Genomic DNA, 16704 nt, shown 5'->3' on the forward strand with positions numbered 1-16704 from the left:
CCATTGAAACCGTGTCATATCATTTTACTCATTTGTGCCATTATGTAACGCTCGCGTCCTCACAGCTGTTGCTTTCCTGTCGGGGGCTTTGAAAATCTACCAAGCAACACAGGGAATATTAATGGACATTTAGTGTGTATCTGTTTGTCCTCGCTGCGTTTGTTTTTGCTTAAATTTTCATTCTTCTGTTGGGATCTTTTGTTATTTTACTTTAGAAAAAAGATCTGAGGCCGGATTTGGTATTTTGTGGTAACATTTTAGATTTAGAAAATGAAATCACAGTCCAAACACATGCATGGAGTTAGGCTGTAGGTGTGAATGTGTTGTTGAGTATATGCCAGCATGCGCCTTGCCTTTTGTCCATTGGCAGTTGGAATAAGTTTTACCTCCCCTGAATTGTATAGATGGAAAAGTTATTGATTTAATGAATCTGAACTTGTTATAATGTAACTGTTAAAGGATATGCATTTTTTCTGCCATAGATTCACAGGGTGCTGTGGCTGTCATGATCCTGGCCTAGGTCTGTTTCTGGGTCTTGTGGTTGAATCCTTTGTTATATTTTCTTCTTTTGGAGTCTTAGTTTGCCTTTTGAGTCTTCATCTCCCTTATGATAAGTACATATATGTGATGGTGTTTCTCCGTTTACTTATAATACTTATTTCTAGTTTTAATTTGGGGATTTCTTCAGTGTCTTGGGTTTAGTTTACTTTTTCCCTTTCCAGGGGAAGCCATGTCTGCTTTCCCAGGTTGCCCTTCTTTGTGCGTCTCTTAACTTCCCCACATTTCTCCAGCCAGTTGTGGATTTAGTTTATTCTCCTAACGGACTTTGTTGGAGTTTGTTTTGTTTTTGGTTTAGTTTCCATCCATCTGTATTTGGCTCCAAAACTCTGCATTTCATGATGGCGGCAGGCTTGATCGGTACCAAGTGGACCGACGTACACATTTCTGGGTGTTCACCTTAACAATAAACTGGACTGGTCAAAACAAGAAGGGCCAAAGTCAGCTCCATTTACTGGGCAGGCTGAAGTCTTTTGGGATGTGCAGAACATTACAAAGGACCTTTTATGACACTGTGATGGCTTCTGCTATCTTTTATACGGTTCTCTGCTGGGGAGGTGGAACCACAGAGAGGGATAGGAAATGGTTTAATAGACTAGTAAAGAGGGCTAGCTCTGTTCTGGACAGTCCCCTAGAGCCCATAGAGCAGAGGGTGAGAGGAAGATGTTAGTCAACCTAAGGTCCATATTCCAATTTCTTCGTTCTGTTGGTTGGATAGAGTTTTATTTGTTACACAAAAACACAATCGTAAAGTATTTTTGCAGCATTACAAACCTTAAAACTATTTTTTAAAAGCATTTGGCAGACAAGTTGCTCCACCACGAGCATGTCATTGGGACGTGGCCCCATGGAGTCGTGTAGTCATGGAGAGAAAAGTATCATCTTACCAAAACAAGATGTATTTTTACACCATGTTGTTACACCAACTTGTTCAGCCCGACATGTGCTCCCTCTCTCTTTCTCTCTCCCAGAACTTCTAGGGCAGTATGGCGGGGGTGAGAATGGTCCCGCACATGAAACAAGTGTGCGTCACAGCCGTGTTTTGTTTTTGCGTGTACGTGAGAGCGTCAGCTAAAGGATGATGTTCCATAACCAATTAAGGCGAGGTCACCAGAACAGAGAAATGCATTACACCAGTCTTATGAAAGAAATACTTGGCTTTAATGTTACGCTGTTGTATGAAGACATTATTTACATAATGACACACTAAATGCTGCAGCTGGAAAACTTGTCTAAAATTTGAGTGATACAGATTTTTTTGTCAAACATGAGCTAAACAGATCTATTATTAGGAGTTTTTAAATCACTTGACAACATTTTACAAAAGCAGAGACTACTCAAGTAAAAATGTAATGTGTGTCTTTGTGTATGTGGCAGAGAAAAGCAACACAATGGAGAAAACAATGTTTTTCTTTAAGGCTGCTCACCAAACATTTTGCATCTTGATAGAACCAAACTTGTCGTAACTTTAAGTGCTTTCATGGAAACGTAGCCGTGTGTTTTGCGTCACCAAACATTTAAAACCTTTTGCCGTGATCTCGTCAATCAGTTTCACTTTAAGATGAGTCACTGACATGGAAAGTGAAGTGAAAACATGGTCTAATTCAAACGTATTGTCTTGGCCAGAACAGTTAATGGTAGGGAAAGGATGGTGGGGTGAGCTATGAGTCAGTTGCAAGAAAAGCACTTAGACACTCAAGAGGAGTGTTCGATGTATTTTTCTGTAATTTCAGTAAAAGAAAAAGGCCTTTATATATATATATATATATATATATATATATATATTAGGGGTGCAACGATATTCGTATCGATATTGAACCGTTCGATACAGTGCTTTCGGTTCGGTACGCATATGTATCGAACAATACAACATTTGTAATTTATTTGATCAACTTTCCTTCTGACGATGCTGTCTGTGTTGAGCGCTCAGTGAATCTGCGTTCGACTACTCCGCCTAGGCTGCACTGTCGAGCGCAGATCCACTGAGCGCTCAACACAGACAGCATAGTCAGAAGGAAGAGCGCAGGGCACCTCCCCCACCCTCATTCAGATCTGGCGTTTGGAATTATTTTGGTTTTCATGTGACGTATGACCCTGAAGGTAAGCGAGTCATGGACTAAAGCAGTATGTTGGATGTGCCATGCAATGCTCAATTACATGGGTGGGAACTAGTGTGTTAGCGCAGTTAGCTCGTTAACGTGTTGGCTGTCTAGCCCAGGCATGGGCGAACTACGGCCCGGGGGCCACGTGCGGCCCGTTAAACGTTTTGATCCGGCCCGCCAAACTTGAAAAAAATGTAATAAATTAACCTTGTTAATGTTTTATTTCCCCTGCAATTCTGATGTTTCCTCACTAGATGGCGCACTCTAGATATATTGGCTTTGTTGAGGTGAAGCGGCGTAGGCCTATTACTCCACGTTTGCACTTTACCCTGTGACCTACCGCCCCTCTATGAAGATGAGCGGACCCAAGAAAAGGAAAGTGGACAGAGAATGTCGAGTGTTCAAAAAGGAGTGGACAACTAAATATTTTTTCACTGAACACCGATCATCTGCTGTTTGCCTGATATGCCAAGAAACTGTGGCGGTTTTTAAAGAGTATAATATTAGCCGTCACTTTGCCACAAAGCACGCAAATTATGCTAGCAAGCTCTCAACAAAAGAACGGGAATCTGCTGCTGAGAAGTTGGCAGCTAATTTGAAGGCTCAGCAAAGTTTTTTTCACCGTCAAACTGCCATTCAAGAGTCAAGTACCAAGGCCAGTTTTATGCTTTCATTCAAAATAGCAAAGGCCAGCAAACCACTGTCAGAGGGCGAGTTTTTAAAAGAATGTATGGTAGAGACAGCAGGTATTTTGTGCCCGGAGACCAAAGACAAATTTGAGAAAATCAGTTTATCACGGCGGACAGTGACTCGCCGTGTAGAACTAATAGATGAAGATATCACCAGCATATTAAACAAAAAGGCGAAGTCATTCACTTTTTATTCTTTAGCACTGGATGAAAGCAACGATGTCAAAGACACTGCTCAGCTCCTCATTTTTATCCGAGGAATCAACGAAACCTTTGAAATAACGGAGGAGTTTTTGACAATGGAGTCTCTGAAAGGACAAACACGGGGAGAGGACTTGTTTGAACGAGTGTCTGCTGCCATCGAAAACATGAAGCTTCCCTGGAGTAAGCTTGTTAATGTCACCACAGATGGATCTCCAAATTTAACGGGAAAAAACGTTGGCCTGCTGAGGAGAATCCAGAATAAAGTGAAAGATGAAAACTCTGACCAGGATGTGATTTTCCTCCACTGCATCATCCACCAGGAATCTCTATGTAAATCGGTGTTACAGCTGAATCATGTTGTGAATCCTGTGGTGAAACTTGTCAACTTCATACGCGCACGGGGACTTCAGCACCGTCAGTTCATTGCGTTCCTGGAGGAAACTGATGCGGATCACCAGGACCTGCTTTATCACTCCCGTGTCCGCTGGTTGAGTTTGGGCAAAGTGTTTCAACGAGTGTGGGAGCTCAAAGAGGAGATTGGCGTGTTTTTGGAGCGGCAGGGGAAGACTGATGAATTTCCTGAGCTGAGCAACAAGAGCTGGATGTGTGACTTCGCGTTTGCTACAGACGTATTTTCACACTTGAATGAGCTCAATGTGAAACTGCAGGGGAAGGAGCAGTTTGTGCATGACATGCACACAAACGTGAAAGCCTTCAAATCCAAGCTGGCTTTATTCTCTAGGCAGATTTTGAACAAGTCATTCACTCATTTTCCTACACTAGCCACGCTGAAAGAGGCCGGAGCAAAAGTAAAGAAATACAGTGAGTCACTGGATGCACTGCACGGAGAATTCTGCCGTCGGTTTTTGGATTTCAATAAAATTGACAAGTCACTTCAATTGGTGGCCTTTCCTCTGTCACAAGACCCCGAAACAGCTCCAGAGGAGCTTCAGCTCGAACTCATCGACCTTCAGTCTGACCCTGCCTTAAAAGAGAAGTTCAGCTCTCTGAAACTAAATGACTTCTATGCTTCACTCAATGATGCCGCGTTTCCAAATCTAAGGCGAAAAGCGCAGATGATGTTGGCTTTGTTCGGCTCTACCTTCGTGTGTGAACAGACATTCAGCGTCATGAACATCAACAAAGCCAGCCACAGATCCAAGTTAACAGACCTACACCTCAGATCAATCCTGAGAATCGCCACAACAAAACTAACTCCAGACTTTGATGCGCTGGCTAAAAAAGGAGACCAACAACACTGCTCCCATTAAAATGTGTGTCTCTCCGTGATACGCACGTTGTTAAAATGAACAGTGCGCGCAGATCAAATATAACGCTTCACAGACTGACTTGCTGCAACTGTTTCGTCCTTGCACTGGTCGTTGTTGACTTTTGGCACCGGAGAAACAAATTGAATAAAAGGAGCAGGACAAGTACATCTGCATCTCCTACCGTTTTTGGAAAAAAAAAAAGAGTTAGGAGGAGAGTGATGTGATATCCTGAAGGATAACAGAACTTTCAGTGCTTTAAAATAAAATATTCATTTATTTGATTTTCAGTGTTTAAAGGCTCATTTCGAAGTCAGAGATTTTATTGTAATGCTTTTCTTCATTTTCATTGGAAATTAAAGCACATGTTTTCTCCATATCCCAAGATGTGTATTTTTCCCCCAATGAGGTGATGTTTTCAAAGCATGCCATCTATCTACTCCTGTTCCGGCCCCTTTGTCAAATGTTAGAACTCAATGTGGCCCACGAATCAAAAAGTTTGCCCACCCCTGGTCTAGCCCCATGCACGGGGCGATCGGCGGTAGCTCGTTAACGGAGATTTGCCGTGTTGTGGCGTTAAGGTCATTTCAACGAGATTAACCTGAAAGCACTAGTAGGAACACAACGAATATGACTGCACATTTACGCCGACATCATCCTAGTGCAAAGACAAAAACAACAAGCATGCTACTAACTTTAGCCGAGTCATTTAGACAGCTGTTAGCACGTGATTCTCCTTATGCTGCTGAGAATATAGCCCAGAAGAAGCGGATAGTATAGCTTTTATTTTGGAAAGAGACATTTCTCTGTAATAAACTCTCTTTTCCAAAGATGAGTGATTCCTCAATAAGATACAGGGCTCGCAATATCGCTAGCCCGACGTCCCGGAGCTAGCGATTTTTTCAGTCGGGCTACCAAAATCTATCTCTTTCCTGCCCGTCGGGCTATTGTAGGAAAAATATATGTCAATGCTTTTGCATTCTTTCAGAAATGTAGCTGGGTAATTATGTCATTGGCATCGGTGAGCCACTGTCAATATGTGACATATTGAAATCGCGTTTGAATTTGCGCTTGTTTTTTTGCTTTCACTTTGCAATCGTGTGAACTGTGTATAGAGAGCGACAGCACTGATCTGTGAGTGATGATAATTTGTGCACCAATTCCTCTGACATCGTCTTATTAATCGTTAGCTTACTATGCAAACATGACAAGTGAAATCTCCCGCAGCAAGCTTAAACATGTGAGAGGTTGATCGCGCAGAGAATCGCTGAGCTTATGTGAGTGCGTGTGTAAAAGCAGCAGGATATATATTTGACTACGATGACCTGGATGACTGAGAACCTTCACAGACAGATATATATTTTAGTTCTGCTGAGCCAAATAAGACAGGTCAGGGTGAAGAAGTGACAGCCAAAGAAAAGCTTACCACAAAACGGAGAAGTTATGACAAATCAGACTGTAAGGCAAAAAGAAAGTGCAGCTTTATGGTTTTATGGACAAAAGAATTTCTGTGGCTGCAATATGACGAGCTATATAACCAGGGCTGCACATAAGTGGTCCGCAGGTGCGCATTCGCTGTCAAAATAAAAAACACGCACAAGGGTTAGGGTTAAATTTAAAAACTGTACTTTTGAGTTAAAATATATATTTATAATTTTAATAAATGACAAATTAAAAAGGCATGAACATTTTTTTTGTATCGAAAAAATATCGAACCGTGACACCAAAGTATCGAACCGAACCGAACCGTGAATATATATATATATATATATATATATATATATATATATATATATATATATTTGACAACCACAAATGGTGTAGTAGTTGTTTTAGGTATATAACTATAATCACAACCACATCTGTACCTTGCTTACAGGCTGGCTATGTACAGTCGGAGCTTGGTTTTCTTAAAGGGCTAATGGGCTTGAATACCTACATTACTATGCAACAGTCCTGAGCCATTGCTCATTTCTTTATATTTTGCTTCCAAGGCCAGACTATCATGAGCACTAGTTCTCCAGGCTTTCAAAGTCTTTCAAAGCTTTTCTTTATACATTGGTAACTTTTTCTCTCATTTTCAGTGCACTGGTGTTGAAATGACTACTCATTTTCTCATTTTTTAAGTTTTCTTCTTTTTTTTTTCTCCTGCTAGAAAAAAACTTTGCTCTTCACGTTGACCTATGAATCACTCAAGCATAAAAAAGCGATCGACCTCAAGGGATGAACCAGTGTTGTGTCTACACATAGCTTAGCAAACAACCAATTTTAAATTATATCTTCAAACATTTTGATATTGGCAGCCTGTTACAAAGAACATGATTTTTTTAACCCAGTTTCCTCCATTAAATCTATGAAAAACACCAAAGATAATAGTTTGTTTTTTGTTTTTTTTGCAACAAAGAGATTCACAAAGAGCGTGCGTTCTTTGAAAATTTGAGGAAACCGGACAAAAGAAGAAGTGGCAGCCCAACTATCTACAACAAATGAACAATGTCTGAAAGTCATGCACTTAAGAAATAGGAAACAAAGACTTGACACAAGGTCTGAGACATACATTTGGTCCTTCAGCTGATCTATCTACTGTTTGCCAAAAAAAAATGGTCTCAGTAGACGGGTAGCTGTCAAAAAGAAGGGTAAACAGGGAGAAATGGTTAAGGTATCCCAAATTACAAAAGATCTGGACTGAAAATCAATGGGAACAGGTGTAATGGAGTGATGAATCGAAATTTGAAAGTTTTGGTTCAAATCATTGTCAATATGTACAGAGAAGACAGGGAGACCAGTGAGTATCTACAGCCATAAACACAGTGCTGTCTCTGTCATGGTTTGTGATTTCAGTCAATCAGTGGCACATAGACATGACTAAAACGGCAACATTGTTGAAGCAGTGTGGGATCATGTTGACAGAGATCAGAATGAAAGGATGCCAACATTTAAAGATGTCCTTCAAGATGCCTGGAGAACTACTCCCGAAGACTACTTCAAGAAAGAGAGTTTGGGCTTAAAGGTGGTCATACTAAACATAAACTTTTTGTCTGTTTCTCAGAATTTGAACTCTGTTCTTGCCTTATTTACTGTATTTCCATCTATGTTGGCACGCTTCAGTAAATCACTGCACCTATTTCCCATTTTCCTGAGATAATATAAAGAAATATGGGGTTGCTCAAAATGTCTGCACCTTACGCTAACACATGGTGACAAGTTATCTTTTTCTTGTGTGGTATCTGCAAGGCATTAAGAACATGGACGTGTGAGGCAATAAAAATGTAGTCAAGAAAATGTCATGTGACCCTGCAGGATGTTTTCTCCATCAACCCATAGCGACTTGTCAGATATGTAAATTGTGTTTACTGTGTCAGATAATAACCTCAGCACACACACACACACACGCACACACACTAAAAGCATATTTCCAAGTTTTTAATTAAATTGCTTCGTTAGCTACAAAAGCAGCTATAAATAAAAGCAGTGTTAGAGATCACAATGCATAAACAAAGATAATGAGGGTAGTTATTAAGGATGTGAATAGCTGGGCACGTCCTTGCCCTGCTCTATTTTGGGAGCAGGTAGGGCTTCTCAACTAACACAGTGAGCATGTAGCTCACTGCCAATGTCAGCACCAGGTGGCCAAGGAACAGGTACATCTGAGCAGAGGAGAAAAGTCTGATGTTATGAAGAACTGTGCCAAATCATTTGAAATAAGCACACTAAAACAGAACGTGCAACATGAAATACTTACAAAATTGATGTCTGTGTAATGGATTGGGGTCTCTTGAAAGCCAATGTACAGGATGATGAAGACAGGGTGTATGAGATAGCAGGCGAAGCTGATATTGGAAAGAGGAACCCAGAAAGTCAAGGATAAGAACCTCTTGATAAAGCCTGGAGTGATAAAAAACAAGAAAATATAAAGACATATAAAAATAAGAACATACAGACTCAATTTCCTTTAACATACTATGTGCTTTCCTATATTGTTATTACTGTTAATGTAGAGATATGGGATTTAGTTCATCCCAACACCTGGTTTACCTCCATAGCCTTCCTCACAGGCCAGTATAATCCAGGTCACAGCCAGTGCCCAGAGTGGTCTATGCAGCCCTTGATACAGGGCATGTGGCACAGATGGATTGGCTGGCGTCTCCTTCAGGATGTAGGGCAATCCAACCAAAAGAGCCAAAAGTGACAGACAACAGAGCCAACCAAGTGCTGCCTGCCACTGAAACAACAGATATGATAAGCACATAAGTGTGGTGGCAAATGTTCAAATTCTGGCTCGGCTATAAACCAAAAGGCATATGCTGTTTTTAAATTCTCAGAAAAGACTAAGCCACGGTCTGGGATTGAAACCTGTCAAAATGCTCTCACCCATTGCTTTAACAGTGGATTTTTCTTTGCTGTCAGATATATTCCGGTCAAGATCCCTATTAGAAATGGCCCGTATCTCGTGTAGGGTTTCACATAGTAATACAAAACATAATTCTCAGATGTCCTGCAAAATAAACAAGTTTATTTTCTGGGAAATCATAAGAAGAGATGCATAGTTGGTAGACAGCCTCAATTATGTTTTTGCATTGTAGAAAAAGGAAACACTGAAACTTAAAAACAAAAAACCTTGATATTCATTTCACCAAACGCTGTTTTGCATTGAATCTTACATTGTAGATGGCTGAAAGACTGGTAGCTGCAGGTGTGCAGTTATAATAGCACTGGCCACAATAGTCATCAGGAGGAGGCCACCTGCCACAACCATAAACACACTCCTATTTCTGACAAATAAAACATGGAGGGGATAGGATTACAACCACAGAGATAATAAAAATGTATACGGCTCCTAGTGATGCTCTAGTTCAAGAATGAAGAAATCACTTTAACAGTATTTCAGAATCATATTAAAGGATGTGAACATACAGTCTGTATAAATAAACCAAGAGAGGAGTGGTTGCATAACACTGGAAGTCTAGAGACAGGTACCACGTCCAAGGAATACACTGCACAGGGATATGAAGATAAAAGGTTAAGAACAGGTAAGTAAATCTGTTCTAAAATACCCAATGTAGGACTAAATTATAAGTTAAACTTACTATCTCATGGACTGGGAGCAGATTACTGATCAATAGTAAGTTAGCCCACCAGTATGTCTTACAATCCATCACTGTGTCTATAAATGGGAACCAGTAGGGTCCCCACTTGACCAGAGAGATAAGGCCAATGGTTAGACACATAATGAACAGATGCAGTGGCTGAATCCTGCAAAGAGGACAGAGAACAGCAATTTAAAAAATGAATAACACATGCAGAAAGCCTCTTTTACTTGAGTGTAAAAATGGAGTGACGCAGACACAAATTAATTTGGTTAACTGACCAAAATACAACACCTTGTAATCCGCTTTAAGAGATAGCTCCCAACCAGGCTGAGGCTCAGTTTGTCTTCAGCCTTGTTGATAGAGCCCAGCAGGGACCTGGCACTAAGCAGACCCCTAAAACATCAAATTTCTTAAGCTGGCAATAAAATAATTAAAAAATATATGTTTACACTGTCAATCTGAAATTGTTCCAATCTCACCCCAGCAGTAAGAAGGTATCGACAGCCATGAAAACAGGTCCACTTATGGTTAGCACATAGAAAGGGCTGCTTTCAACAGTTTTCCTCCAGTCTTTGTAATTGTCTGCAACACAGGTCTTATGAACATAAGTGAAAGTATATGTGTGTTATGGAGTAATGAGACCATCAATGTACTGCCATACCCAAGCTGTTGATTACAGGGAACTGTGCAGAGTGGCCACATATGATCCATAACAGGCTGAGAACACGGATGCCATTCAGTGAAGCGTAGCCTCCGACTGGAATTGATGTGGAGGTGCTAAAAATGCCCTGCGTGGTCTTCTGTATAGAGATTGCTTGAAGGCAGCCATACACACGGCTTTGAAGAGCGCATGTTTGTGTGGGGTGGTTGCTATCTGCCAAAACCAATATTATACAAGGTCAGTATTGTCTCAATATAAATACATCTGTAATAACTGATTCTGCAGCTCACATAATCGCATTATTTGGTTACTGAAGATAGTAACCATAATATGTGTGATATGCAGTACTACTCCTCAGCAAATCTAGATGATGCACTTTGCACTTACTACTTTCTTCTGAACTCCAGCTATTAGTTTCACTGCTGGATGAGCTGCTGGTCTTCAGGGTCCCGTAAAGGTTGAGCGCAGCGTTTAAGCAGGAAGACTCTAATGTAGGTTCGACCTTTCTTTTCCACTGCCACCTTATCATAGCTGTTAACAGGGTGGCTCCGAGAGGAATTGCTACCATTACACAACAGACAAACCTACAGGAGAAAATAAAGTTTGACAAGACAAAAACAAGGTGTCCTGAGCTAAAGGCCTGGACATATGAAGAGATGCTCATCTTTGCTGCACAGGTAACCCTAATGGAAGTGCATATGCAGATAAAACAGTAAAGAAAGTGAGAGCAGTGTAATCGTATACTGACAGGCAGGTGATATCAGATGTATCAGGGGCAATTTTGCTGGACAAACAGTGAGTCATGATCATCTCCTGAGTGGACTGATTGACCAGGATGGAAGGTAAAGGAGGAATGAGGGACATCTGATTAAACTGAAGCTGGTCTGTCGAAAAGTGAAAATTAGTCACGTTTAAAAAAAAAAGAAAGAAGCGATATTGTGTTGTATAGATGATACCGCATAAATTCATTTTTAAATCACTGACCGTAAAGCACCAATGTTTGCACGTCATCTTTCTCACAGGAGTCAGGTACACAAATACCGACAAAGTACTGGACTCTTCCCTGTTTAAGAAGAAAACGTAGTTTAAAGTATGCTTACTTTCATCTAATATCTATTGGTTGTCATGACTTTTTATCGTGTTAGTTGTTACCTGCCGAAGGAACACCTGGCAGTACTGTCCAGAAAAGCTGGGGCCGTGAGCAGAGCGGCACTGCTGCAGCAAACCAGGCTGGTTAGTGTTACCTCCTACAACATTGCTGCCCACTTTCCCAAAAGCATCATACACTGACAAAACACACAGAAGAAGAAAAAAAGCCATTCATTCACAGGCCCATTGGCTGTAAAGATGCATGGTGTTACTATATAAGTAAATCTCACTTTTTCATGAAGTTCTAGGTTTTAAAGACACCCTTTAGATAACAAATAAAGAAGAAGTGTCTTGTGTCTTGCTAATTTTGATCACAAAACGACATACACATACTAGTGCATCCACCAAAATATAGTTAAGTTTCGACTTAGTATCTTCTTGGAAAATAATTTGAAATTTGTAATTTTAAAGTTGAAATTTTGAGGAAATAACCCCAAATTTGGACTTCTGGATAACAAAAAAAAAAAAAGATTTTTTTCCCCGTGGCAGGAGCAAGCTTAGATACTTCAGTCTGCCATTTGGCTCTATTCACTGAAGACTAACTCATGAGCGCCCTCTAGGTGGATTGTAGGGCATTAACAGTAGGTTTAGTAGGTTGGATTTACGTGTGTCCCAAGACCCCTGCTGAGCTGGCATACCTACTTTTATTAGTAAGTGTGAAACAAACAGTGATGTCATTAATGTTGCTGTGACACTGGTAGGGGAAAAGGGAGTTAAATAAAACAGATAGAGGTGAATTTAAGCTAATTGTGTAGGGTTTATAGTTGGTGGCTCTTAAAAAAAGTATTGAAATAGTGAAGTAGTAAGTAACATTTACATTGAACTTGAGTAGCATTAGCATATTTTGATTTATAAGGTATTTTGTTCTTCATAAGTTAGCTGTTAGCTTACAAAAGTATGTGTTAGCTAACAGCTACATTTATTAGCTATAGCCTCTTATCACAGCTCCGCAAAGATTTGCATTTCAGTGGTTCCATCAGGAGGGTGGTGTTGACCACGTAATGTCCAGTGCTACTCCTTATGCTGGTAGTACAGTTAGTTAGTTATTAGCCTCAAGGCTGGTCTTTGTTACTGTCTCACTGAAAATACATACAGTGGGGCAAAAAAGTATTTAGTCAGCCACCGATTGTGCAAGAACCCCCACCTAAAATGATGACAGAGGTCAGTAATTTGCACCAGAGGTACACTTCAACTGTGAGAGACAGAATGTGAAAAAAAAAAAAAATCCATGAATCCACATGGTAGGATTTGTAAAGAATTTATTCGTAAATCAGGGTGGAAAATAAGTATTTGGTCAATAACAAAAATACAACTCAATACTTTGTAACATAACCTTTGTTGGCAATAACAGAGGTCAAACGTTTACTATAGGTCTTTACCAGGTTTGCACACACAGTAGCTGGTATTTTGGCCCATTCCTCCATGCAGATCTTCTCGAGAGCAGTGATGTTTTGGGGCTGTCGCCGAGCAACACGGACTTTCAACTCCCGCCACAGATTTTCTATGGGGTTGAGGTCTGGAGACTGGCTAGGCCACTCCAGGACTTTCAAATGCTTCTTACGGAGCCACTCCTTTGTTGCCCAGACGGTGTGTTTTGGATCATTGTCATGTTGGAAGACTCAGCCTCGTTTCATCTTCAAAGTTCTCACTGATGGAAGGAGGTTTTGGCTCAAAATCTCACGATACATGGCCCCATTCATTCTGTCCTTAACACAGATCAGTCGTCCTGTCCCCTTGGCAGAAAAACAGCCCCATAGCATGATGTTTCCACCCCCATGCTTCACAGTAGGTATGGTGTTCTTGGGATGCAACTCAGTATTCTTCTTCCTCCAAACACGACGAGTTGAGTTTATACCAAAAAGTTCTACTTTGGTTTCATCTGACCACATGACATTCTCCCAATCCTCTGCTGTATCATCCATGTGCTCTCTGGCAAACTTCAGACGGGCCTGGACATGCACTGGCTTCAGCAGCGGAACACGTCTGGCACTGCGGGATTTGATTCCCTGCCGTTGTAGTGTGTTACTGATGGTGACCTTTGTTACTTTGGTCCCAGCTCTCTGCAGGTCATTCACCAGGTCCCCCCGTGTGGTTCTGGGATCTTTGCTCACCGTTCTCATGATCATTTTGACCCCACGGGATGAGATCTTGCGTGGAGCCCCAGATCGAGGGAGATTATCAGTGGTCTTGTATGTCTTCCATTTTCTGATGATCGCTCCCACAGTTGGTTTTTCACACCAAGCTGCTTGCCTATTGTAGATTCACTCTTCCCAGTCTGGTGCAGGTCTACAATACTTTTCCTGGTGTCCTTCGAAAGCTCTTTGGTCTTGGCCATGGCGGAGTTTGGAGTCTGACTGTTTGAGGCTGTGGACAGGTGTCTTTTATACAGATGATGAGTTCAAACAGGTGCCATTCATACAGGTAACGAGTGGGGGACAGAAAAGCTTCTTACAGAAGATGTTACAGGTCTGTGAGAGCCAGAGATTTTCCTTGTTTGAGGTGACCAAATACTTATTTTCCACCCTAATTTACGAATAAATTCTTTACAAATCCTACCATGTGAATTCATGGATTTTTTTTTCACATTCTGTCTCTCACAGTTGAAGTGTACCTCTGGTGCAAATTACTGACCTCTGTCATCATTTTAAGTGGGGGAACTTGCACAATTGGTGGCTGACTAAATACTTTTTTGCCCCACTGTAAGCACACAATGAGTAGGAATTAGTTACAATGTAGGTATGAAATGAACACTTTCAACATCATCATCTTAACTATTTAAATATTCTTACAGTTCTTTTGAACACTTATGCAGTTTCATAGGCTCTACACCAGCTGCACAGGTTAAAGTCACGGATTTGATGTATGCATCGATCATTTTTGATGTAAGCATGACAGTCATAAAAACCTAATCTTTGTAATTTTCAGAAGCTTCCAGCGGCAGTATTTTTATTCTCTGAGAAGGTGAAAATGAACTTAAGCTTATGGTCTTGCATTGTCCTGAAGAATTTGTAATCTATTTCTGTATTTTTGACTTTTCTATCTTGGCTCCTCTGCTAAAGTGGATTAAATGCCACTTACCACACAAGCGCATAAGAAATGCCATACAAAAATCACAATCACTTACTTAGAACAGCATAGCCCTTTGGTTCATCCTGGTTAATTTCCCGGAGAAAAGTGTTTGTATCCTCCAAGCATCTTTGGGACACTGTCAAAATCTGTGTGTTTTCCACTGCTCCTCTGCCCCCCACAAAAAGAAGAAACGCCACCAAATGGAGGATCATTTTGGCTCTGACTGTTTCTTTTTAGGGAAGAAGGTGTTTAAATAACAGAGAAGGGAACACGTCACCATTCAGAGTGTACTGTGAAATTCATCTTCCATGGCTAAATTGAATGACTTTAACTGGTTTTCACTAGCAGGTGTAAACAGGATTTGGTTACATGAAGGAGGATGAGAGGCTAACAAAACAATCCAGGCTGTGATTTTTCTCACTACGCAAGAACAACATTATTAAAGTGCAGCTTTGACGGGTGACCAGTCCACATAACCATTTAAGCACACATTTTTAAGTTATATTTTTATTATATACCAATTGTATTTTACATATTCACACATTTTAAATAGCATTAAATAGACACAGAGACACAAAGGTAATTACTTGAAAATTCCTCTGCTCAGTTATAACTATTACTACAATTTTCTACTTTTCTCTAGTGATGGAAGAAACACCACAGATCATCCAGCCATCAGAGTACAGCACTCCAAATAACTGACCACTAGAGGGAGCGATTGTCCATAAAACATTCTTGGGCCGTCTCGTTTTTACCTAGCAACACATATTTAATAGAATGCAACCCTATTTTGATCTAATAATAGTAGTTTAGTGCTTAAGTGCTTCTGTGTCTCTTACAAAGAGGAAAAGACCCTACAATCACCACTTATTTTAACTACTTACTCCATAGCATGATTAAAACATTTTGTCACTGACAGTGCAGCATTAGAATCTATAGAGAAAAGGAGAGTTTTTAATAAATAATAGACATTTCTTTCTGTTTTTACATTGCAGCTAACTGGTACCTTTGGAGCTATGCAATACTGGGCATTAGCGGCACTTGTTAGCCATGTGCTGCAAGATACTCATAGTCATTACTGGGTTATTTAATTCTAAAAGATAACAGTGCAGTGTGGTTATTTATGTTTATTTTATGTTTTTCATGCTGATTTAGAGGATTTTGAATTGTCACACTGGGCTAAAAAATAACAATTTTGTGTTCTTGTCACGGAACACACATTTTGTGGCTTCATCAAAGGAGGGCAATCAATAAAAGTAAAAGAATAGTTTTTCTTAATTTATGTAGCAGGAAGTCAAACCATAACAAAGTGCCACAACATACTAAAAATGAAGCAAAAGCCGAGGGGAACTGCAGAGTGAAACTTTTCTAAATGTCAGTGATTCTTTTGCATTGATAGCTACTGGATTTAGTGTTGAAATAAGTGATGAAATTGTTGAAATTTTTATATTTTTAAACAAAAACATGATGTAACACGTATAGTCATGCAAAAAAGAAGGCTCAGTTAGAATGTTAAATGTTAAAGTTCATGACAGTACAATTAGAAAAAGACTAAAAGAGTATGTTTAGACGGGCTGTCCGAGAAAGTCCGTCTCTATATAAAAAGAACACTGCAGAATAGCTGACTCTTGCATCTGATGGAGCAATGCCCTTTGGAGAGACAAGAACAAAGTGGAGATGTTTGGACATGATGCAAAAACCAAACTCAGCAAATCAGCACAAACACCCAATATCAACTATCAGGCACGGTGGTGGAGGAGTGATGATTTGGGCTTGTGTTCTAGCCACAGGACATGGACTTCTTACAGTCACTGAGTTGACCATCAGCTCCTCTGTGTACCAAAGTATTCTAGAGGCAAATGTGAGGGCGTCTGTCTGAAAGCTAAAGCCTGCCCCAAACTGTGTCACACAATA

The 16704-nt window shown here is 40.4% G+C and overlaps 2 protein-coding genes across 2 annotated transcripts; one reads left to right on the plus strand and one right to left on the minus strand.

The window, feature by feature from the left end:
- The first annotated feature begins 2836 nt into the window (after positions 1-2836).
- On the plus strand, positions 2837-4824 carry LOC146705989 (general transcription factor II-I repeat domain-containing protein 2-like). Its single transcript, XM_085461027.1, has one exon. The coding sequence runs from the start codon at positions 3010-3012 to the stop codon at positions 4822-4824; it is 1815 nt and encodes a 604-aa protein (XP_085317153.1). The 5' UTR covers positions 2837-3009.
- Positions 4825-8229: 3405 nt separating this feature from the next.
- oacyl (O-acyltransferase like) lies at positions 8230-14904 on the minus strand. Its single transcript, XM_085463944.1, has 15 exons — positions 14846-14904; positions 11725-11858; positions 11557-11635; positions 11321-11456; positions 10960-11156; positions 10573-10785; positions 10391-10493; positions 10203-10304; positions 9909-10074; positions 9736-9815; positions 9483-9593; positions 9193-9316; positions 8857-9043; positions 8564-8706; positions 8230-8468 (listed from the first exon to the last, which is right to left on the minus strand). Coding segments are annotated over exons 1-15 (1869 nt in total). The 5' UTR covers positions 14847-14904; the 3' UTR covers positions 8230-8375.
- Between the last annotated feature and the right edge of the window lie 1800 nt (positions 14905-16704).

The sequence above is a fragment of the Copadichromis virginalis genome, linkage group LG7 (genome assembly GCF_057382275.1).
Source record: "Copadichromis virginalis isolate Kocher_CV1m ecotype Utaka linkage group LG7, C_Virginalis_male_GT1.1, whole genome shotgun sequence".
In the NCBI taxonomy this organism is placed as follows: domain Eukaryota; kingdom Metazoa; phylum Chordata; class Actinopteri; order Cichliformes; family Cichlidae; genus Copadichromis; species Copadichromis virginalis.

Excerpts from the sequence above, each read along its gene's own strand:
- oacyl (XM_085463944.1), bottom strand. Across the intron at positions 9,816-9,908 it reads TGCTCCCAGTCCATGAGATA|TGTATTCCTTGGACGTGGTA; the intron begins GTAAGTTTAACT and ends ATCCCTGTGCAG. Across the intron at positions 8,707-8,856 it reads CTGTGAGGAAGGCTATGGAG|GCTTTATCAAGAGGTTCTTA; the intron begins GTAAACCAGGTG and ends TTATCACTCCAG.
- LOC146705989 (XM_085461027.1), top strand. The coding sequence starts at position 3,010 with ATGAAGATGAGCGGACCCAAGAAAAGGAAAGTGGACAGAGAATGTCGA.